General features: G+C 40.2%; 1 protein-coding gene across 1 annotated transcript in view; it reads right to left on the reverse strand.

The window, feature by feature from the left end:
* GRXCR1 (glutaredoxin and cysteine rich domain containing 1) overlaps window positions 1–24577 on the reverse strand; it is a 116603-nt gene that overhangs the window by 49163 nt on the left and 42863 nt on the right. The window contains exon 2 of the mRNA XM_043438599.1: window positions 7826–8068. Coding sequence (XP_043294534.1) covers window positions 7826–8068 — 243 coding nt within the window. The remainder of the gene's footprint in view (window positions 1–7825; window positions 8069–24577) is intronic.

The following is a 24577-nucleotide window of genomic DNA, read 5'->3' on the forward strand; positions in this document are numbered from 1 at the left end:
GGTACTATTTACATTTTTATTTTAATAGGTCAAAGAAAGCTTAGCAGAGTGTATCATTCAAGTTAGTTTTTACTATTGCTGTTTTTATTGCTCTTTGGGATAGGCCTGTATACACTGCTATATTCAAAACAGATAACTAACACGGACCTAGTGTAGAGTATGTGGAGCTCTGCTCAATGTTATGTGGCGGCTTGAATGGAAGGGAAGTTTGAGGGGGAATGGATACATGTATACGTATGGCTGGACCCCTTCGCTGTTAACCCTAAACTATCACAAAGTTATTAATCAGTTATATCTCAATACAAAAATAAAAAGTTAAAAAAAATCATCAGTTATTCAGGAAAAAAAGGACAAGGAAGCAATCATGTGACAGATTATTGCTTCACTTATACTCCAAGAGCTTGACTTAAAGCTTAAACTTCAAACTTCCCCATCCTGTACTTTCTGAAGTAGAGTGAACAGGCCAGGAACAAATACTCCGTCACTCTGCACAAGGATGCTTAAAGGTTGAATATTTGCTGTACCTATTACCAAATAAGATCCACGAAAAATTAGTAAATCTGAAAGCTCAGGGGATTCTTCTTTCATCCAGATCTCTGGTGGAAATGTTAATAATCAAGGAAATGACCAAAAAGATGATTTCCAAAGAAAAAGGAAAAAATAAAGATCTAAAATTCATCTATTCCACAATTAAATGCTAAAGAATCTAAATGAGATATGATGGTAATTACTTGTAATGAAGTGGGTTGTTTACTTGATAAAATACTCAAGGTAACTAAGAAGTGGAGGTATACTTCAGCAGGCACCATATTGAAAGTACTCCTTTTAATGAAAAGTTAATTATCTAGGGATAAATTCTCAGAAAGCCTTGCTATTTAAAGAAGATTGTGTCTTATGTACAGTGAGATGGACTATAACTTTCAACAGATTTTCAAAGCATATAACTCCAACATTTATAAACCACTTCTCACAGATATATGGTAAATATTTTAAAGAGGTTTAAAACAAAAGAGTTTCAAAACCTGACAAAACACTTATTTTACATTGATGGTTTATGAAAATAGTTATTATTGCATATAATACATTCCCATAAAGAAACACCAAATTTACCAAAGATTCCCTCCCATTAGCCCACCATCTCTGCAACCCTCCTTAACAGAATGAATACTAGGGAGTTGTCTGATTCAAGCAAACAATTAGTATAAAACATGCAACTTGAAGAAGATTATTCTAGTCAACTACTCAAAAAGAGCTTTGCTCAGTAAGATACTAACTTCCTACTCACTAAGTAGTCACAAAGAGTCGGACACAACTGAGTGACTGAACTGGACTGAGACACTATTCTGATCCTGACTAGAAAATCTTAATAACAAACCTAAAATAGCAAACTATTTCCAAGTAACTTGACTGCCTTTCAGCAAAAAGTGCAAGGATATATAGGAATACAAAAATATCCCAATAAAAATGCTTTCATCCAACCAGGTATGTGGAATTCAAGCAAAAATTACCAGGAAGGCAAAGAGGTGTAAAACAGTACTCAGAATTTCAAAACCAATCCAGAACTGACACAGATAATGCTATTAGATTAAAAGCTATTATATGATCAAAAAGCTAAAAAAGATATTGAACATGTTAAGTAGAGACATGAAAAGTACATTTTTTAAAGAAATGAAATGTCTAAAGATATAAGTTACAGTATCTGAGATTAAAAAAAATATATACAGATGGGAGTAATAGAAGATTAGATATTACATAAGAAAAGACTAGGAATCCAGGAGACATCGCAATAGAAACTACCCAAAATAAAATGAAGTAGGCTATGGAAGTACTTCAAGCAGCCTGATGGGGATGTAATTAAAGCCTCTGGAAAAAAGAGAAAGAAGGGAAAATAAAAATAACGTTTGAAAAAAATAATAGTTGAAAGCTTTTCACATTTGATAAAAACTAATAAACCAACTGATTCAAGAATCTCCTTGAACCATAAGCAAAAGAAAAATGAAGAAAGTTACACCAAGACATGCCATAATTGAGGTTCTCAAATCTGGTGATAAACAGAAGCTTAAAAGCAGGTGGGGTTGGGGGTGATGAAGAAGACGTGTTACAAACAAAGAAATGAAGATCAGGGTGACGGCATATGTTTTATCAGAAGTATTGTGAGAAGATAGAGGACCAACACCTCCAAACTACTGGGAAAAAATCCAACCTAGAATTCTATATCCGGCAAAAATACTCCTTAAAGATAAAAATGAAATAAAAACTTTTCAGACAAGCTGAAAGAATGTCATACTTTAAATCCTGAAAGGCTTCATCCACAGCAGACCCACACTACAATAATAGCGTATAAGAAGTCTTTCACATAAAAGAAAAGTGATGTCAAATGGATATGGTGCTGTATATCAAGGATTAAAGAGAACCAGACATTAAAATTCCAGGGGCTACAGTACTTTCAAACTCCCTTGAATGAGGGCATCACTACCCTGATAATGAAACTACACATAGACATTAGAAGAATAGAAAACTATATTAACAGAAAGACCCATGTTTAGCAGGGGATTGGGCTTGGAGGAAGGGATCAACTACTAAATGACATGAAGAATATTTGGGGGCTTATGGAAATGCTGTATATTTTGGATGTGTTGGTAGATACATGGGTGTACACATTTGTTAAACTGTACAATTTAAATGTGTACAGTTTATTAAATGTAAATCGTACCCCAATAAAGCTGGTTAAAATAAAACTAAATAAAAGCAGCATATCCAGCAGATACTATGGTTCCTCTCACTCAGTAACCTACCCCATCACTTTATAGAATGTCTTCCTCTGCTACAGAGAGAATATCAGGGTATAGAGGCTAGAAACCTACAGAGCACATTCCCCATTTTTTCTCACTGCTTTCACGTGTGACTTATTTATTGATCACAAACAGATACCCTCACTCAAGACTTTACTTAGGAAGAGAATTTTGTAGAAAGAAGGGTGGAGAACAAATCATCCATTTTTCTTGTGAGGACCAAGGCAAAGACAACAAGTTACGAGAGCTGGCCACTTCCAGATTGAGGCAACGGCTTCCTCGGTGGCCTATTTCTGCAGAGAATTGTTGGAAGTAGCCTCTAAACAAGCCTAGAGTCTATATTTCTGGTGTGTCTGCTAGCAATGCTCAGTAATAATTTCTTCATTCCTAAATTGAATAAACTAGAACTTTAAATAGATACAGAATTTTCAAGCAGCCACAACTCAATATCAGCTATTTTAAGAGACCCCTCTAGACCAACAGCCTTTCCATTCCTCTCTCTGTTAGAGAGGAGTCCCCTGTTGGATTCTTTCTACATGGTTCATAGCTATGTTCCAATGTAGATTTTGTGGACTCTTACTGTACAGGTTTATGGTTGGTCCATAATCAAGACATAATTTCTAGCTCATTTCCAACTGGAATTTATAAGATTATTTATGTCCAAACTATTGGGACATAATCTTTTCACATCAAGATTTTCTGATGTCAAAAACAACAGGACACTTACTCCAAGGACTTTGCCAGCAAAGGTCCTTATGGTTAAAGCTATGGTTTTTCCAGTAGTCATGTATGAATATGAGAGTTGGACCATAAAGAAGGCAGAGCACTGAAGAATTGGTGCTTTTGAACTGTGGTGTTGGAAAAGTCTCTTGAGAGTCCTTTGGACTGCAAGGAAATCAAACCAGTCAATCCTAAAGGAAATTAATCCTGAATGTTCATTGGAAGGACTGATGCTGAAGCTGAAGCTCCAATACTGTGGTCACCTGATGCGAAGAACTGATTCATTGGAAAAGACCCTGATGCTGGGAAAGATTGAGGGCAGAAGGAGAAGGGGATGACAGAGGATGAGATGGCTGGATGGTATCACCGACTCAGTGGACATGAGTTTGTGCAAGCTCCGGGAGATGGTGATGGACAGGGAAGCCTGACGTGCTACAGTCCATGGGGTCGCAACAAGTTGGACACGACGGAATGACGGAACAACAACAAAAGCAACCCCAGGGAAGTTCCAAGCTGAAAATGCTTCTGCCTCCACCAGTTCCCCCTCTACCACTGAGCATTGCAGGGCCGAGTAGATCTGCTTCCTAAAGTAATTTCTTTCCCTTGGCTGTTCCATTATTTCCATCTTCAGGTTTTAGTTCGGCTGGGGAAGAGAGTCATCAATCAAAAAGAGCGTTCCTGTCAACTCTTCCATTCTTGCCCTCGGATGGAGCCCTGATAGCTTCCCTTCAATGAAAACAGCTGAGTCCCTTTGGCACCGCCCACCCTGAGCCTGTGGCAGTAAAACAGGGGCGCTGTGAATTGTCCTTTTCCTCTCTCCTTCCATCTCATGGTCTCCCGCACTTTTGTCTCTGTATTCCTGTTTGCGTCTACTTCATTCTCTGGCTCCGGCTGTTTCTCTCTCTCTCTCCATCCTTAAAGACAGTTGTATTTTGTGCAGCTGATTCACACATCTTGATTTTTCTCATTTACTTAAATTTTAACTAAATCAAATGGTTCTATACAACTGTTGAAAACATCACAGGTGTTAAGGAAACTACCAACATCAGTTTCTCTTCCTCTTCCAGAATTATGCTTCATCACGTGCCAAAACCCAGCAGAGGGCATCCTTCCATTTCAGATGCACAAATACTGCAGGGGAAAGCTTCTACAAGCCCAATAATGTCCTCTATTTGCAATTGTGCATGGAATCTAAATAAAGTGGCTATTGCAGGAGGAGGGGAATTTGTTATGTAAGCTGTGTTGGACTGGTTTATCTCCGTTTTGAATTATAAATCTAGAAGTAATTCCTCTTTTATCAGAAAAAGAAAGGGGGGTGGGGAATCTCTGTCTGACCTCTCTTCAGACTTGAAGTTTCAAATTTCAGAAGCAACAGGGTAGCACGTGTGTGATTCTTCCACGTCTGGGTTACTTTGTGTGAATAAAATGATCACAGGGACAGTCACTGAGAAAGAACTCTGCATTCCACCTCCGTTGTCGATCCCGCTCTCCCTCTATCCCTGAAACTGAAGGACAGACCGCAGGAGAGGCGCTTGGGCGGGTGAAACAGAGAAGCAGGAAGAAGATGAGCGTGGCTGAAGTCAGAGCAGCGGGTGGGCCAAGCTTCCTGCCCCGAGTGATCTTAGTGATCGCCCACTGAGATCGGGGAGCAGCTTCACAGAACTTAGAGCGCCACAGTGAGAAAGACCTCACATGGTCAGAACTTCTCCCCAGCTTTAAAAGCAAATTCGCACAACCTTGTGTGAGGCTGTCACGGCTAAGGCCATGGCAGGCAGCCTAGATTAGGAGTAGGCCTGGTTTCCCGGGGTAACATAATTATCAGGCCTCCTGGAGCCAGCCAATCAACATATGCCTAGCCAGAGAAAAGGGAACCTATCAGGGGAAAGCTGAAAGCCCCACGTTGGGCCAACAAAAATTACCTTGCAACTGTGTAACCAATCCGCTTACGCCAACTACCCACTGTGTAACCAATCCGATTGCGCCAACTACCTGCTGCTTATTTTGACCTAATAAATACCGGAGAGAACTGGGGCTCCGGGCCTTTCGTCCTCACACACCTGGTGAGGGCGGGAGGCCCTGGCTCGAGTCAGTAATAAATTCCCCTATTGCGAGTTGCACTGTTTGGAGGAGTCTTCTTTCCCGACTGGGGACTCGGACTACGGGCAGAACACTTGTACCAGTGATTTTCTCCCCAGTGTGGATATGTTCTTCAGATTGTGTCCCCTGTGGAAGGATGTCTTAGAGAAGGGAAGAACGTGAAGGGACAGTATAGCGTCATTCCCACAGCCGTTTAATGTATGTGTTTGAGAGCTTTGTGACAAACCCTGTCCTAGGTGCCAAGAACAGAGCAGCAAAGAAACTAGTGACAATTACCTTCCTTGAGGTGACGCGCCAGGGAACAAGGGCCTGGGGACTCGGCCTGACCTAACACGGAGCCCTGCCGATTACCCAGCTGTGTGCCTTGGCGCAAAAGAATGTTCTCTTTTTCAAAACAGGGATGAAAATTGCTACTATTTATTGAAAACATACTTTGTTCCAACCATACCAACTGATTAATATTTTATATCATTATGTAACTGATACATATAATTATATAATAATGGGGCTTCCCAGGTGGCACTAGTGATATTAAAAAAAAAAAAAAACCTTCTTGCCAATGCAGAGGATGCAAGAGATGTGTTTCGATTTCAGGGTCAGGAAGATCCTCTGGAGTAGGAAACAGCAACCCACTTCAGTATTCTTGTGTGGAAAATTCCATGGACAGAGGAACCTGGCACGCTACAGTCCACGGGGCCTCAGAGTTGGACATGATTAAGTGAGCACACACACACACACACACGCATAATAATAAAATAATACAATACACACATATATAGTAAAACCCTCACAGCTAGCCTAAGAAAAGTTCTAGTATTCTCATACAAAGGAGGAAGCCAGGTACAGAGTGATTTACACATTTCCCAGCATTAGAAGTGTCAGAGCATGAATTTGAAACGATGCTGCCTGACTCCAAGGCTATCTTGCCTTTTAACCAGTGTTCCAGAGAGTTCATTTCTAAAGTTAGACTGATGGTTAGAGGAGTAACACATGTAAGCTGAGAGTATGCTATAGTGCTTTGTAAAATCGATGTATTTATCTGCCATTATTATCTGTTCCATTGCCGTGGGTTTCTGGGACCTCAGACTCAATACTTCAATCAAAATTCTTCTCATTCAGAATCAATCTGTGTCCAGCTCTGGTTGAAAGTAAGACTGCATGATGTCATAGCTAGTGAATCATGGCTTTTCTGCATTAATCTTTCCATAAGATGGCAGACTGCCTCTAACAGCCATGTCTCTAGACAGGATACAAGATACAAGCTCCCTGGAACAAACAGGAGCATTTCCTGCTAAGAAAAAGCTCCCGCTTTTTCTAACTTTCCCTGAAACCTGAAGGTTAAGACCAGATTTGAGAAATTAATACGTACTGATTTCTCACTGCACTCAAGGCACCAGAAATATCAAGAAAAATACAGAATGCCATGTAAATTAATTATTGCAATTCACTTTTCTCTTCTCTGACCAGTGACCTTGTCAGTCTTACCTCCCCAGCCACTGGCATCCCTCAGCTCTTTGCTCTTCCTCTTCCAAAGTGTTCCCTCCAGAGCCCCCTTCTTGGGCTTCTTACCGATGACACACATTCATAGATGGATGGGGGTTATTATGCTAACGGTGTTATTCAGAGAGCAATGAAGGAGTCAGGGTTTTTTTTGATGCTCTGGGAATTCTCCACTCTGCTCACTGTAAGCCTCCATTTGTGTCTCACACTCCTGCATTACTCAAATCAAGAATCATTTTAAACAACAAGCAGATAAAATTCTGGCTACAGGCCCTATTTCGTATTGATTTCATTTCATGACTGTCATCTCAGTTTCATTAAGTAGGAAATTGAGTGTTTGATAATGTAGTATAGGAGAATTCACAAATGCATATCTCATATATTCCATTTTTCTTGCCTGCATTTAAAAAAAGTTTTTATCCCATATGTCAAGCTTCTCAATTCAAAACTCAAGTCAACTAACCATTTTTAAAATGTATTTCTATTCAAAAAGACAATTTCATGCTAATTTTGTCTCACTATGAATCTATAGGGATGAACACTGTAGTGATACATCATTTGGGATAGAAATAAGTGTCTCAAAACCGCTGGATTGAACTCTGAAAATCAGTAAGTGTGCTGGTAGCTGTGATGCAACTTGCTTTGTCATAGGTTTACAGATTTCTGTCAACACTGGTTGGGTTCAATAAAAAAGATTTTCCTTAGCAGATACTTACCCCGAGATAATGGCCATCAATGAACACGACAGGGAGGGAAGGAGCTTCAGAAACCCGCCGGCATCGTTCATCTAACTCTTTTCCATAGTCACCATTCAGAGCTATGTTTTTCTCTTCAAATTTGACTCGATGGTTCTGGAAGATCTTTCTAACCAGTTCACACCTTTCAAAGGTTGTCCGTACCACCCGAAGGCAAGTGGTATAAATCACTACCCGGTCAAATTCCAGTTCAGTTGATGGTTGCTGAAGGAAAACATTATAGTATAAATATTTTGCATTTGCTTTCTTCTCATTGTTTTAAGACAATTAACATTTCAGCCAATGACTTACATGTTAAATGTGTACAATACAAGTTGAATAAGCACCATATTGGACAATTCTAAGACATGTCTTTATATTTTAGAACATCTATAGTTGCAATAAAAATGGCAATCAACATAATTTAGATGACATAATTTAATTGACCATATTTTTTTCTCTTCTCAGTAGCATATCAGATAATGGTGCACCTTAAAATTGATGATGTCTCACATGGCACGCCATGTGATGAAATAAGGAATGGTAAAATTACTTTTCTCATCTTTTATAGACATCATTCAATTATGATAGTAGCCTCTTGTACCCAAATTAAAACATGGGACAAAATAGTCAACATTAAAATTTAACCTTTTGAAAATTCTTCTCCTTATCAACTTACCAAATTTTAAGGTTTTTTGAGCCACAATTTCCTGAGAGTAACAAGACCTATATCGTAGGGTTGTTCTGAGGTTTAAGTGTGCGTGCCTGAGTTCTGCTGAGCGACAGGCTTCCATGTACAGTGAGAGGTCTCCACCACTAGGAACAAAAGGTTGAGCGGCTCAGAGAGAGTGTATAGAAACCAAGAAGAAGGTGGGCAGAAGGTAAAAGCCAGACATGGAAAGGAATAAAGGAGATGGTACACTGCAACAGAGGCAAGCAACTCTCAAAGCCAAGGTGAAGACTCCTAAGAAGAGAATCCATCTTTGTCGGCGTTTCCTGCTGCGTTAGAAATCGGTGACTGCATTCCTGGGAAACCCTGCTGACCCTGCGAGCGCCATATCAGCTAGGTGGTGCTGACATCACCAGGACAACATCATCCTCTTCCTCCTTATCATAGGCTTACTTGAAGGAGGCTGAACAGAACCCAACTACATACCATGAGTCCAAGGGATACGTGAGTCTCCACAGGGCTACAGTTATTGAAAGACAACCACACAACTTGTAAACTCCTGTGAAATCAAAACTTTGATTGGAAACCACTCCAAACAGCTAAATAGTAGAACCAGAAAGTAGGATACTAAGCTCCACCATTTTGTATTCAAAGAAACTGAACCACTCAGCCAGATGCAGACACACAGGTAGTCCTGAAAAGGTATGAAGTGATGAGGATGGCAATGCAATGGTCTACTCATCACTGAGAAAGAGGATATTTTGTTTTTCCTGGTGGTAAAATGTACTAAAGACATAAGAATCATTTCTTCCCTCAACAGAACTTAGAGGCTGATTTGAAAACCAGAGCTCTGGAAGGGCAAAGCCTGCGTCGTGAACACTGGAGCAGGCGGGGAGTAAGAGAGGTACTAGTGAGGGGCAGGAAGCGTGTCATTTGAAAGGGAAAAACAGAACTCCGCTCCAGGCACATTTCAGGATTTCGGTCATGTCACTTGGTGTTGTCAGATAAGATTATCGTAAATATAAACTTGAAATCTGGATTTTCATAAGAAATTTTCTGCTTTCTAAATAGCGGCACCTCGTTAAAAAATATATTAAGACCCTTGGACCAATATCACTGAAGGCTGAATTTGGCCTATAGACTGGAAATGTATTAACACTGGAAAGGAGAGAGTCCCAGGGAGTTACATCATATATTCCTGGACAATGTCTCTGGCCATCTGTATCTCTGAGAAGTTACTGAGCCATTTAGCTCAGTTTCCTCATCTGTAGAATGTGATAATAGCTGTGGATACCAAACAGATTTGATGAGTAGATTAAGTAAGAGAGAATAAGAAAACAACTGCTGCAGGGCTTAAAATAAAGTACTGTGTAAAGTTATAACTGCAAAAATATTACACTCCACACTGTGGAACTTTTAAGAATAAAACCACAAGCAAAAATAAATCAGTGGAAAATATTAGTGAAATTAATAATATAATTAAAAAAGAGGACTATTACTATGCTTTAGATTAAGAAGCATTGATCTTCAAAGAGGGTAGCCAAATGCCCAAGAGCCTCTGGTTTCCCCTCATACATTTATGGACATGCTGGGAATCACTGAACTCACTATAAATGTTGCAGCTTTTGGAAGAGCACTAAGGTTCTCTTCTTCCTAATGATATTATCTGGATAATTATGCATTGTTCCTCTGGTTGCAAAGACATAACTGCATTTGTTTCTACCGAAATGCTCCACTTTTTTCAATAGTATACATATTGTTTTAAATATTTAATAAGAAATACAGTTCCCCTATGTGAAGAAGTGGGAAAGTTTAAGATTGGACCTTTCTGCTACCACAACAACTGACTCACATAGGATTCTCTCTGCTAGGAAACAAATGCTTGGTACCACTTTCCTATGTGTCTCTAAGAAATATACATTTAAAAAACAGTAACAGTGTGAATCCTTATTGGGTGGCCATGTTAAATGCTGTCTAATGCAAAGGGTAACAAAAATATTCCTATATAGCTATTGTTGAGGATTAGCTTTGTTGCCTGAAATCAATGATTCTACAACAGTATTCGATATTAGAGTAAACTAAGGAGGTTTTTAAAATCCCTAAAGCCCAGGCCAAACATGTACCAGTTAACTCAGAATCACAGGGTGGGACTTCAAAATTGAAGTTTTTTTTGAAAATTCCTATGGCAATTTCTGGCTTCCCCAGTGGTTCAGCAGTAAAGAATCCGCCGCAATGCAGAAGACACAGGAGACGTGGGTTTGATCCCTGACTTGGGAAGACCCCCTGGAGAAGGGAAGGGCAACCCACTCCAGTATTCCTGCCAGGAGAATCCCATGGACAGAGGAGCTTGGAGGCTTCAGTCCATCGGGTCGCACAGAGCCAGACACGACTCAAGCTACTGAGCACACAGCACATGGCAATTTCCGTGCAACCGGGGTCCAGGGCTAGTTAGACACCAGCTGGAGATGCGGAATCACGAGCTGCAGCCAGACCTACTGAATCCGAACCTGCTCTTTAGCAAGGTTTCTGGGAAATCTGGGTGCACGTTGTATTTTGAGGTGCCCTGATAAGTCACATAGACAGTTTGACTTGACAGAAAACCTAGGCTTATGTCTTTTTAAAATAACTGCTAGTCATTTACACAGTCATTAGAATAAGTTGCCAAATATATGCTAGGCACTAGATATATAATGGTGAGCAAACAATACAATTTACTAACAGCATGGAGTTCATAGGTTAAAGTAATTTTTTAAAAAACCTAACATAAATAAATATAGAATTATAAACTGGTAAGTGTTGCAAAGGAAATGCACAGGTTGTTAGAAGAGGCTATGGCAGAAGGGTCTTTTTTGTTTAGAGGTTAAGAAAGCAATTTCTGGTATTTGAGCTCCGATTAAAAGAATAAGAAGTTACAGAAATTAACTAGGTAGTGAGCATGGGGGGAAAATATCATAGACTAATGTAAAGAGGTTGACATGGACGAAGATGGCATGTTTGAGATTCTGAAAGAAAGTCTTAGGTGAAACACAAAGAAGGAGAATTATAATAATACCGAATGACTCTGGACATGTATATAGGATCAATGGCATGTGTATTTTACAGCCACTTTAAAGATCTATGGCCTTTCTCCAAGAGCAATGGGAAATTCCTGAAGGTTTTTAAGGAGTATGGGAGGGGTTTGCATATTTTAAAAATAAGTGAACCAGATCCAGTGCAGACATTTGCACAAACCTAGCCAGTGCCGTTTCTGTTTTAGTTGTTTAGTTGCTAAGTCTTGTCTGTCTCTTTGGAACCCCGTGGACTGTGGCCCACCAGGCTCCTCCATGGGATTTCCCAGACAAGAACACTGGGGTGGGTTGCCATTTCCTTCTCCAGGGGATCTTTCCGACCCAGGGATCAAACTCATGTTTCCCGCACTGGCTGGCAGATTCTTTACTGCTGAGCTACCTGGGAGGCTGAGCAACAGTGTTATAGTCTAAAGGAACAGTCTAAAGGAATACAGTATAGTCTAAAGGAACGATGCTCTCAGGGCTGTGTAACCCACACCTTGACCCACCATTTCCATGCTCATCCCCAACTCCCTTGGTCTGGGAACTCAGACTGAATCTGGGATAAATTCAAGGTAGGAAATAAAGTTACCTGGTGTAAGTAGTTAAGTAAATAAGAATGATCTTATTGAACAGTTTTTTATATGATGTGAAAGTAGATCTTTCTATAAATATAAGTGGGTTGAATTATTTATCAAAGTTGTTTCCAGTTTTATATGAATTTTAAACGATATTGTCTTGGGGGAAAATAATCCTCTTCTACACTTGCTTCATTTTCTTTCCCTCAACAGATTTGTCAAAGCATCTGGCCAGAAATCTAAAAATAGCCTCTCCGTGGTTAGCTGTCCCTCTTCTCCCTTCCTCAGTGTTACCATGGGAATAGCTAATGAAGGATGGAGGCGTCTGAGAAAGCGCTAAGAAGCCACTGGGATCTGCAGCCTGCTTGTTCTGAGGGAGTCAATCTAGGTGATAATAAAGGCAAGCTATTGCCTCCTTTCCATTGATTAAAAAAAGATGAATCTTCAGGGTGCCCAAAGCCTCACAACAACCCACAGCAAAGGTAGATGTGTTGTCAAGGGCGGGAACTCGCTGTGAACGAGACTGAAGGGTTTCTATATAGCCAAATACATCTTCACGCTGCACGTGGCCGTCCCTGCTGTCAGACAGTAAGTACTGCAGTCGTCTAGGCGTCTAGGAACACTCCTAGAGCCCCACGTCTGCTGTAACTGCCACTGCCTCAGGCCAAGAATCAGTCCCGATGCCCCCTGATGGAGGGTCGGCTTGGTGCAGACCCACCTCCGCGGGCTGGGGCGGATCTGGTGGGTTATATCCACTCGACCCTTGCCTGCCCAGGTGACCCTGGTTTGACAAGATCCCCTGAAACTGAGATGCCTCGACAATTCCAGGAATTCAATTCATAAACAAAACTAAAAGACATAATAAAGAGTGACGTTTTAAAATGCTGAGGCAGTGCGTGCATGCGTGCGCGCTCAGTTTTGTCCCACTCTTCGCGATCCCATGGACCGTAACCCTCCAGGCCCCATGTCCATGGGGATTCTCCAGGCAAGAACACTGGGGCGGTTGCCATGCCCTCCTCCAGGAGACCTTCCCAACTCAGGGATCTAACCCACGTCTCCTGCTATGGCAGACATAATGCTAATAACGTTACATTTACTTAATCTTCCCAATAATTTATATGATGTGAGTATATTTATTTATAGATCTAGAAGCCTAGGCTCAGAGAGAACAAGTGTCCTCAGCAGGATGATGAAGTTAAAATTACAGCAAAATTAGAAAATCGGAGCCCTGATGCATCCACTTCAGAGTCCATGTGTTTCCAGCCCGCCAAGCAGACCCCTGAGCAGCGCTGTTGCTTTGTTATCCCTGCCCCCGGATGAAGTTATTGCCAAAACAGACCACCGCGGAGCTAACTCAAGGCCCGTAGATAACACTGATGACTTAAAGAGGTTGGTCTCTCTACCAAATTATGCTCCCATATTTAATAGCACCATCCCAGGAGGGGCATTTTTACCTTTTTTCATTTCAGTCTAAAAAGGTTCCTTTGACATGGACAAGACGCAGAGATCTTTTCTCCTCCCTCTGAAGACGAAGAAGTGAAGTGATTAGCTCAGAGCCATGCAGCCTGTCAGAAGGCTAGCTGGGACTGGACCCAGATTCCCTGATTATTAGGCATCGGGCCAACCCGCTGGCTCCAGGAAGCAATTTTAAATACAAGACACTTGCCTTTGGAAGCAGGGATGTGGGCCTTACTTAGTAAAGGGCAGGAATTCTCCCTCTCTCTCTCCCTCCTCATGCCACTCTGTAAACCCCTGTGGCTGTATGCATATTCTGAGATGCTTCCCAATATTAAACTTAAATAAATAAATAGGTTCCTGCCTGCCTCGTTTCAAAGTGCTGTTTGAATTATTTCATTTAACTACTGTGATGTGAAAACCCACTTTATCCACACCATCCTACTCTCTTATCTTAGTTCCTAAATCGGACTCCACTCTGACCACACTCCCTATTCAGTTCTGAGGGTAAATGGTGATTTTTGAGGCTACACCCCCTCCCACACTTTGACCACAAACACCATGAGTACCTTCTCATGTTCCTTTGTAAGACACAGGTTATAAAATAATTATAATAACTACTATTTGCTACATGACTCCTATGTGTATATTTACTCCTATAAATATAATATATTTACACACACACACACACACACACACACACACACAGGTCTAGGGCTGTTCTAGGGCAGTTCTAGGGCTGCAAAGGGGAAGTTTACATGTGCAATGTTCACTTATCATAAGAGATAAGGATTATTATCCAAATTTTATAGGCAAAGAAACTGAAACTTGAAGGTAAACTTAAGGTGTCTGCATGCCTCAGAGGAACATGGAGCAGAACCAGAACTTTAAGCTGAGTTTCCTCCTCAATCCTTGCTTACAGCCTTAGGGAGATACTCCACGACCCTCTTAAATGCAGCCCACCCACGGTCGCACCATTCCAGACCTGAGCAGTGACTAGTACCACGGAAGGACTGTCAAAGCGGCTATCCTAGACACTCCCATTGCTCCTCCCTCCTCTTCATCCCAGTGTCTCTGGTCACATATCACCTTCTCAGACATACCTCCCTCATCATCCCCTGTAAAAATAGCCCCTCCGTGCCCTAATGCAATTCTTTCTTTTAGAATGCTTAGTGCTGCTGGACATTATTGTGTAGGTTTATTGGCTTATTATCTCAACAAATGAAACATAACCTAAATAAAGCAAGGGCTTCCCTGGTAGATCAGTGGTAAAGAATCTGCCTGCCAGTGCAGGAGACATGGGTTTGAGCCCTGATCTGGGAAGATCCTCTGCAGAAGGAAATGGTAACCCGCTTCAGTATTCTTGCTTAGAGAACCCCATGGACAGAGGAGTCTGGCATGCTATAGTCCATGGGGTCACAAAGAATTGGATATGACTCAGTGACTGAACACACACACACACACACAAATAAAGCAGAAATTCATTTTGTACCAAGAACCCAGAATATTGACCTGGTACATGGATGCTCAGGAAACACCTCCTGACCTCCTCTGCATACACTGAATTAATACTTGGTTTGAATCTATCTCTTAGTAACAGAATAATCTCATACCAGTTAAAAATGAATAGGGAAATCCTTAACATGAATCCTGACACATAGCAAACATTCAACAAATATTATTTCATTATTAATATCATTATTACAAAACGTTTTGGACACACAACGGCAGTAGTACAATCACCACTATCATTATCATCAACAAGTCCAAATTCACACCAGTCATCAACCTCCTAAGTTTGAATGGCAAAGTGTAACTTCATAATTACATGATGACCAAAAAATAAATGTCTTTAATGAGTTAAATTACTACTTAAATTTGCTTGGATATGCCATCAATTCTGAGAGTGGAAAACAATAGAGAATACATATAAGATGTCATAAAAATCCCTCCTTTTCTAAGTTCAGCTGCCCTCTTGGTGGCATTAAAGAAACACATGAGCATAAACTCTTCACACAAAGATTCCGGTACAGTGCATTCTGTTTGCACAACGCTCCAAGATCACAGAAATAAATGGATTTTATTTTATTTCATTCATTATATTTCATTTCCCTTCATGCTTTAGAAGTTATCTATTTGTCCAAATCAATTACTGAGTTGGCCTAGACATTAATTGAAAAGTCAATGAACCTAGTGAATCCTCCAGACCAAAGAAATAAATTTTTCCAAAAAGTTAAACTGAAACAATACTGATTTTCCAGCACATCAGAGTTAATGGAAATGAAGGTGCCCCCTCCCACCCTTTGACCTTGGAGAGGGGGTCATAATTCTTCAATTTAGAACAAATCTAACACAGGGAGATTTCACTTGAAAATTTAGATTTTTGTCTTCTCTTGAAACAGCAGAAAACTTGGCAACACTGGTTTTGCTGCCTTCTTCTGCAAAAACACTTGACAGCAACTCCTCACTTTAGATGACACATGGCTCTTGTCACATTTAATACCATTTCCTTTACATCTAGACAATATCTCTCATGAACACTGCCTGCATCGCCCCTTTAGGTCTGAGTTTTGATGCCACATTAAGTCCATGGCTTCCCTGATGCCTCAGCTGGTAAAGAATCCGCCTGCAATGCGGGAGGCCTGGGTTCGATCCCTGGATTGGGAAGATCCCCTAGAGAAGGGAAAGGCTACCCACTCCAGCATTCTGGCCTGGAGAATTCCATGGAGTGTATAGTCCATGGGGTTGCAAAGAGTCGGACACGACTGAGTGACTTTCACTTTTGCAGAAGTAAATAGCAACCCACTCCAGTATTCTTGCCTAGAGAATTCCATGGACAGAGGAGCCTGGTGGGCTACAATCCACGCGGTTCCAAAGAGTCAGACACGACTGAAAGTAGCTTAGCACCAGCATCTAGTCCATATGCACACTTTACATGGGAAGAAATTGAGACTGACACTTTAATTATTTGAATCAAACTTTTTTTTTAGGAAGCAACATGTTGCAGGGGAAAGAAAATCAATCTGGAGCCATTGCTTTGGCACTTAGTACCTGCATGAACTTGGGGAAATCAGTTTACTTTCCCAAGATTACTTTTTCTCTTCTGTCATATAGGTACAGCTATAATCTAGCCCATGGGGGAGTTGTAGGGTCATAGGTAAAAGACACCTGAAAGAAAGCAAAAGTGAAAGTAGCTCAGTCGTGTCTGACTCTTTGCAACCCCATGGACTGTATCCATGGAATTCTCCAGGCCAGAATACTGGAGTGGGTAGCCTTTCCCTTCTCCATGGTATCTTCCCAACCCAAGGATCGAACCCAGGTCTCCCGCATTGCAGGAGGATTCTTTACCAACTGAACTATCAGGGAAGCCCAAAGACACCTGAAGACACTGTAAACTGTAAAACTTTACAGACACACGAGCCATCATTATCCCCCAAAGTCACACAGCTTGGAGGAGAGGATCTAGGATCTCATGGAAGCCACCTTTCTACCAAACAAAAGCATCTCTCTTCTGACCTGAATACTTTGGTTTTTATAGAAATTGTCACAAACATGATTTATTGGCATTTGCAATTCTGCTCATTTCTTCAGGTAATACAATATTGAGGTGAACACCAAAAATCATCATTTCAGGAGCATCCCATCCCAAAATGATATGCTTACCATAGTGAAAAACCAGGCAGCAAATGAATCAGAAACATCTTACAGATGGAGATACTGAAAAACCACATTGCCCCTCTCATCCTATGAAAGATTCAAGTGGCAAAACCAGAAGAAGCTGGACTAACATGTTTAACAATAGCATCAGAATAACAAGTGCTTGGTCCTGCCTTGACCATTTTCATAGTGCCTTTCATCTTTTTAGCTTATAAAAACTCTGGTGCTTTCTTAAAGGGAAAGTTGCCCTTTTTATTACATTCTCCCAAAGACATACACATTATGAATACAAAATCAAACAATAAAAGACTAAAATCTTTCTGGATTTTCTACATCAAAGAAACTGCCTGAATAATCAGCTAAATGTAGTCAGTCCTCTTTAGTGGGTTGGGATATGATAAGAGTCTGCTCTGGAGATTGAAATACTTGCATCTCATCTCAGCTTGATGCTTTCATAAATTCCATTGTTATGAAGAGGTGACCTCCATCTTTGTAGAATTCCCAGAATCAACTGAGAGTCTATTTCAAAGCCAGTGAAAACTCAGAGGTTGAGAGAACTGGAACCAGCCTCGGGCAAATCCCTCATCCCTGCCTCTTCTTTAGGCTTCCAGGTTTAACATCACTCTGACTCATGAATCTCATGGTCCCAACCTCACCTAAATATGCACTTCTCCGGATTCTAAACACTGTATTTAGGGGAGGAACTGCTGGAGAGCATTGACGGGAAGCTCGGAAGTTGGCACAGGAAGCTGGTACGTGTATCTTATGAGCACTGTGTCCTTTAATTCTATAGGGAAAGTTGGTGCTATCATTATCTTAGCTTTGCAGATGAGGGAAGTAGGTGACAAGCCTAAAGTCAGACAAGTAGCCAGAGATGGAGCCAGTATTTGATCTGAGTAAACCACAGAACTCAAATCTTTATATGACCCTATAGGTCACATCCTGACTTTGACTCCATTTCTACCCCATCCCATTGAGTAAAAAGAAGTTAGAGGGACAGATATAGGATTTATTAATCCTAAAGTTTCATAAGTCACCAATCATAAAGAAAATCAGTCCTGAATACTCACTGGAAAGACTGATGTTGAAGCTGAAGCTGAAGCTCCAATGTTTTGGCCACCTGATGCAAAGAACTGACTCATTGGAAAAGACCCTGATGCTGGGAAAGATTGAAGGCAGGAGGAGAAAGGGACAACAGAGGATGAGATGGTTGGATGGCATCACCGACTTGATGGACATGAGTTTGAGCAAGCTCCAGGAGTTGGTGATGGACAGGGAGGCCTGGTGTGCTGCAGTCCATGGGGTCGCAAAGGGTCGGGCAGTTCAGTTCAGTCACTCAGTTGTGTTGGACATGACTGAGCGACTGAACTGAAATGAATCTTAAAGTTTCATAATGTTTTAGGGCTGTTGTATCAAATTACCACAAATGTAGTGGCCTAAAACAACAGAAATGTATTATCTCTAAATTAATTATCTCCAATCCTGGAGGTCAGAAGTCTCAAATAAGTTCCACTGGGCAGAAATCAAAGTCTTGGCAGGACCACCTCCCCTTTAGAGGCTCCAGGGGGGAATTTATTGCCTCATTTTCCCCAGCTTCTAGAGGTCACCTGCACTCCTTGGGTCTCCATCCCTTCTACCATCATCAAAGTACAGCTGACCCTTGAACAACACAGCTTTGAACTGTGCAAGTCCATTTATACACAAATTTTTTTCAATAATAAATACTACTGTATTACATGATCTGATCCAAGGTTGGTTGAATCCTCAAATGCCAAGCTGCTAGCATGAAGGAACCCAAGACAGTGAAGGTTGACTGAATTATACAGGATTTTTGACTCTCTGGAAGGTCAGTGTCCCTAACCTCCATTCTTGTTCAAGGGCCAACTGTATACTGTAACAACCTCTGTTTCCATGGTCATACCTCTTCTCTGATTCCAACCTTCATGCCTCTTTCTTACAAGGACCCTTGTGATTACATTGGTCCCATCCAAAAATCCAGAATAATATTTCCATCTCAAGATCCCTAGCTAACTACAAATGCAAAGTCCCTTCTGCTGTAAGACAAATGTTCACAAACTCTAGGAATTAGGATGGGGCTTCCCAGGTGGCTCAGTGGTAAAGAATTCTTTACTACTTCTGCAAGTGCAGGAGGCACAGGAGCTGCAGGTTCGATCCCTGGGTCAGGAAGATTCCCTAGAGAAGGAAATGGCAACCCACTCCAGTATTCTTGCCTGTGAAATCCCATGGACAGAGGAGCCTGGTGGGCTACAGTCCATGGGGTCTCAGAGAGTTGGACACGACTGAGCAACCGAGCATTCAGGAATTAGGATAAGAACAGCTTTGGGGTCAGGGAGACTACTGTTGAGTTTATGATAGATATATATATAGGCATGCAAATAGAGAGAAATTGACTTTAAGGTCACAGATCATAGGTTTAGGGGTAAAAGAAACTTCAGGTTACACAATCTTAAAGCAGACAGGAAACTTGGAGATCATCTAACCCAGCTTGAACAAGTGTATGACAGTGTCAAGAATACACTCAAACCTCTAGTAGACTGAATCTTCCTCATTGTACCTACTGGCTTGCTAAAACACAAAATAAGGGTATTTCTAGTAAGACAGGTGTGAAACACATTGTTCTTTTAAGACCTCGATATAATCATTTGTGAGCAGGACTTTTCTCCAAGTTGCTACTGAAAAGATGGAAAGAGTTTAAAAACAAGCAAGTGCATTAAAGAAAGACTTGCTCGATCTTTGTCAATTCAGTGCATCTCATTTCTCTTTTCTACTCTTTCCTACCTCTTGCCTTGCAACATGCTTTGCTCAAATTGTCAAACAAGCCTTAGAAATTGCTCTGAAAATCAGATGCTAAGCATGACGAATCAAGGGAGGGGCTTTGTGTTACATGAAAAGAAAAGCACAAATAAAAATGTTTTAAATTTCTGCAAAAAGCCAGAGGTTGAATTTGTTTATGTGTTCCAAAAAGGAACCTAACTAAGTCTTTCAGTTCAATTTCAAAGCAAATAACCGTAAGATTTCAAAAGCAAGAAAATGTTGCCTTTTCATCTCATTTTCCCCAAATTATGTTGCTTTAATAATAGGAAAAAATTGTGAGGCACAAGAAGCCTACAGGAGCTGATGTGAAGAATAATACTCAAAACCTGAAAGTCATAATTTTTTTTAAATGTATTCTGTACTGCCTGGGATGACCAATGTAATTTTCTAAAGGAAGATAAGCACTTGATATTGATTGCATATTCAAATAAGAAATAAATGCAGGTGTTTTTAAACAAGATTAATCATAGTATTATCAGAAAGAAGAAAATAAAAATATTCTTCACCAGACACTGTTTGCTTTGATATCAGAACTCCTTACTGGAGCTAATTATTAGATTTTGGAAATTCAGTCATTAGGAAAGAGATCTGGCTAAATTATTGAAGGAAATAATGTCTCATTAGGTGGAAGATTTTACTATCAGCCATTTTATTTATAATTCAATCAACATTTGCAGCAGAAAAAATATTCACTGATGATTTTTATGCTACAGGCATATCAGATGAATAGATTTATTATCACTATAATCCTCACAACACAAAATGCAATACATATTGCTATCTCATTTTCATTGACAAAGTAAATAAGTCACAGGGAGATTGCACACTTGTTCAAAGCACAAACTCATAAAAATTTTTTCCATTGGCATCCATAACATCCGTCTTTCCTAGATTTCCTCTTACGTGTCTGGCTATCCATGTTCCACTAGAGTCACTCTTCCCCTAAGAATTCTCTTTGCCATGGACTCTCAGCTTGGACCACCTCCCTCTCTCTGGATGAGCTCATCAAAATTGCAATAACTAACTGAAGGCTGTGAACTCCCAAGGGCGTATCTTCAGCTCAGACTGCACTCCAGCACTCCAGACGAGATGTCCAATTATCAGTGTAACATCTCCACCCAGAGGGACACACCCTTTATACCTTGCATTGAGAATGCCTGAAACTAACATCATTGCCACTAAACCTAGTTAACCCACTGCTGAAAACCTGGAATGGTCCTGATTCCTCCAGCACTTTCCCCCACCACCCCCATTGTCCGTAAATCAAGTATCAATTCTCTCTACATGTTTCAGGCCTTTTTCCTTCCCTCTGTGCCCACTTTTACAGCTTCTCTTTTTAAAAAGATGAGGAAATTGAGACTCAAAGATACAAAATGACTTTGCCCTGGATTATACAGATGTGATGTGGAAAACTAGAACTGACCCCAGGCAAGTCTACCTCCCAAATCGATAATGCAGCGCTTCCATTAATTGGTCACATCTCAGCCCTTTCATCATGGGCTCTGTGGTTTCTTCTTGCATTCAAATGCAAATGCAAGCATTTCTATTTGCCCCTTATGCTTCAGTCTCTGCTTCCTTGTGCCAATTATTAGTGGCATTATGTCTAACAAGTAGATTGTGAGTAACTTGGAAGCAAAGTTCAGATCTTCATTGTCTGCTATTAAAATAGAATTGAGAATACAGAAAGAGTAAAATGGAGAGTTGACTCATTGGAAAAGACCCTGATGTTGGGAGGGAGTAGGGGCAGGAGAAAAGGGGACGACAGAGGATGAGATGGCTGGATGGCATCACCGACTCGATGGACGTGAGTTTGAGTGAATTCCGGGAGTTGGTGATGGACAGGGAGGCCTGGCGTGCTGCGATTCATGGGGTTGCAAAGAGTCGGACACGACTGAGTGACTGAACTGAACTGAACTGAAAACGGAGAGAGAGAAAAGGAGGGAACGGGGAGGGAGAAAGGAAGGGAGGGAGGGAAAGAAAGAAGGAGAGAGCAAGATGAACTCTTAAAATTCTTACAGGAGACAAGATGCATTACCATCACCCCTCAAAGTACGGTCCCTAGACCACTTGTATCAGATCTCCTGGGATGCAGTCCTAGCACCATCACCCCTGCCCACAGATTCTGGTGCAGTAAGTACCCCAGACGATTCTTATCCAAACTACAGACTGCAAATCCCTGAAACCAGAAGTCTCTCGATGTTCTTGCCATCTTTTTAAACAGCATATTCTATTTGTCCCCACGGAGGGTAAGCAAATATTCTATAGGAAATTTGCCTAATCCTTATGACTGTCAACCAGTAAGACTTGTCACCTTATTCTCATTTTCTCCTTCTTATTGAAAGAAGAGTTCCTAATTAAAACCTCCCACTGAGTTGACAGGAAGTCAGGTTCAGGTACCTATGCTGTCCTTTATCAATTTTGTGAAGTAAGTGTGACAGTGAAATCTTACACAAAATCCAATTCCTTGCCAAAGCACTCATCTCGTTTTAAATAAACGTCCACCTCAACAACTTTTCCGTTTGTGTGTGCTGCGCATTGCATCCAGCTTACCAGATCCAGAGTGTTCAAAATGAATGATGTCATCTTTCTTTCTCTTATATTTTGTAGAAATGATTCATTGTTGTTACCATGCCCACAACCAGAAGAGTTTTCTATTAAAATGCCCCAGGCCCACACAAATAATTTTAGCTTGACTCCCTCTTTTTACAGAGAGCACAAAAGCAAGCTGTGAACTGAAAAGCAGAAGCTGAAATGATGTGCTCAGGCTACTGTTTTAGTTTAGGAGCTACGCCAAGTTAACAGGGGAAAAAATTCTGATAGTTTCCTAACCTGACTCATCTACATCACTTTTAAAAGGGAAGAGGGATATTGCCACATACCTTAGGTCCGTTTTGTTTTGTTTTTTATGTTGCTTCTCAGTTGTGAGGATAACTTTGTCCTCAAGAATTTACACATTCTCCCCACGAACATGTATTATAAGATGATAGCTCAATTTTAGGCCCTTCAATCTATTGTCGCTCAAGAGGGACTTGATCTAGGCATTCTAACTAAACACGCAGCATGCTGTAATGAATGGCTTAGGAATCAGAAGTCCTGGATCTTATTTCTAGTTTGGTCACAATTTGGAGGCCTTTTTATATCCCTCTGGAACTCATGTGCTTCACTATTAAATGAGAGGGATAGACTAGATCAAGGGCTAAATTCTCAAAGGTTTTTCAGTAGCTATGCAGGTAAAGCAAATGTGAGAACCAAAATGATGATATAAGACAACAGGGGGTAGCAGGGATTATGAAAAACTGGATTTTTATGCTCTCTCAAAGAGTATCTAAATTAATTTTAAAACATTGTGTTAACCAAGCCTCTGAAAGTCAAATCCAGCCCACAGACTATTTATGATCCCTAAACTAGATAGATTTTCAGGTACCTTCTACCTCTAGAAGGTTTATGTGTGTTTCTGAAATCACAAGTAATGGTAATGAAACCACCTTATAATCCAGATAATAATAATTGTTAACATTTATCTGGTGCTTACTATACATCAATCTCTTAGCTAAAGATTTAATTTACAGTAACTGATTTTAGTCCTTATAACTCTGCAATGAGGTATATATATAATAATAATAATAATAATATTATAATTATTTAATCTGCTTTTCTAAAGGGAAAAATTGAAGCATAGGTAGTTTAAATAACTTGTCCAAGCTAATTCACTGACATTTCTGTATGTATAAGGATTACAATAGTACCAAACAATAGAGCAAACCAGGCTTCATCAATTTCATAATCACTTCAATATTTAAGTTATAAACCTTAATCAAGAGGCTTAATGAAGGATAAAAGTAACACTTGAAAGTTAGGAAATATTTCATATGCAATATTATTTAATGTTCTACTCCATTAAAAATAATAAATTATAAAAGTTATTTTAAACGTCTCTATATTACTGAAATAGCCTTGTGTGCTCAGAGGACTAATTGTTATTAAAAACTAGAGAGTAAAAGAAAAAAAAAAACTAGAGAACAAGAATAAGGATAATTTTTTATAAAAAGTCAATTGTCTAAAATGTTATAAATTTTTAAATTAAAGAAAATGTGTTTTATTAATGTATGAAAGTTAATATAATCATAAAATCAAAATAATAAAACTAGAAAAGGCTTATAGATTACCAGTGATTACCATTCCTTGACCCAATTTTTGGACCATATTTTAGCTGCAATATGATCATAGGAATTAGCAATTTATTTTAATCCAAAATAACCAATGAGATTGATAACACTTAAAAATTAATAGTTTGAATTTCTGGTTTCAACATCAACATGTAGAGTCTGGAAGCTGTTACTTATAACAAGAAAAAGTTGTGCAAAACTAAAATCAATGACTTTTCTGGGTCCATCACAGAAGTGAGGTTGCGAGGCAAACTGCCACCTTGACACCTGGAGAGAGAGATGCACTCAGAGGGACCCAGCTGAACTCCGCTTTCCTGGAGCTGCAG

The sequence above is a fragment of the Cervus canadensis genome, chromosome 19, assembly GCF_019320065.1.
Source record: "Cervus canadensis isolate Bull #8, Minnesota chromosome 19, ASM1932006v1, whole genome shotgun sequence".
Taxonomy (NCBI): Eukaryota; Metazoa; Chordata; class Mammalia; order Artiodactyla; family Cervidae; genus Cervus; species Cervus canadensis.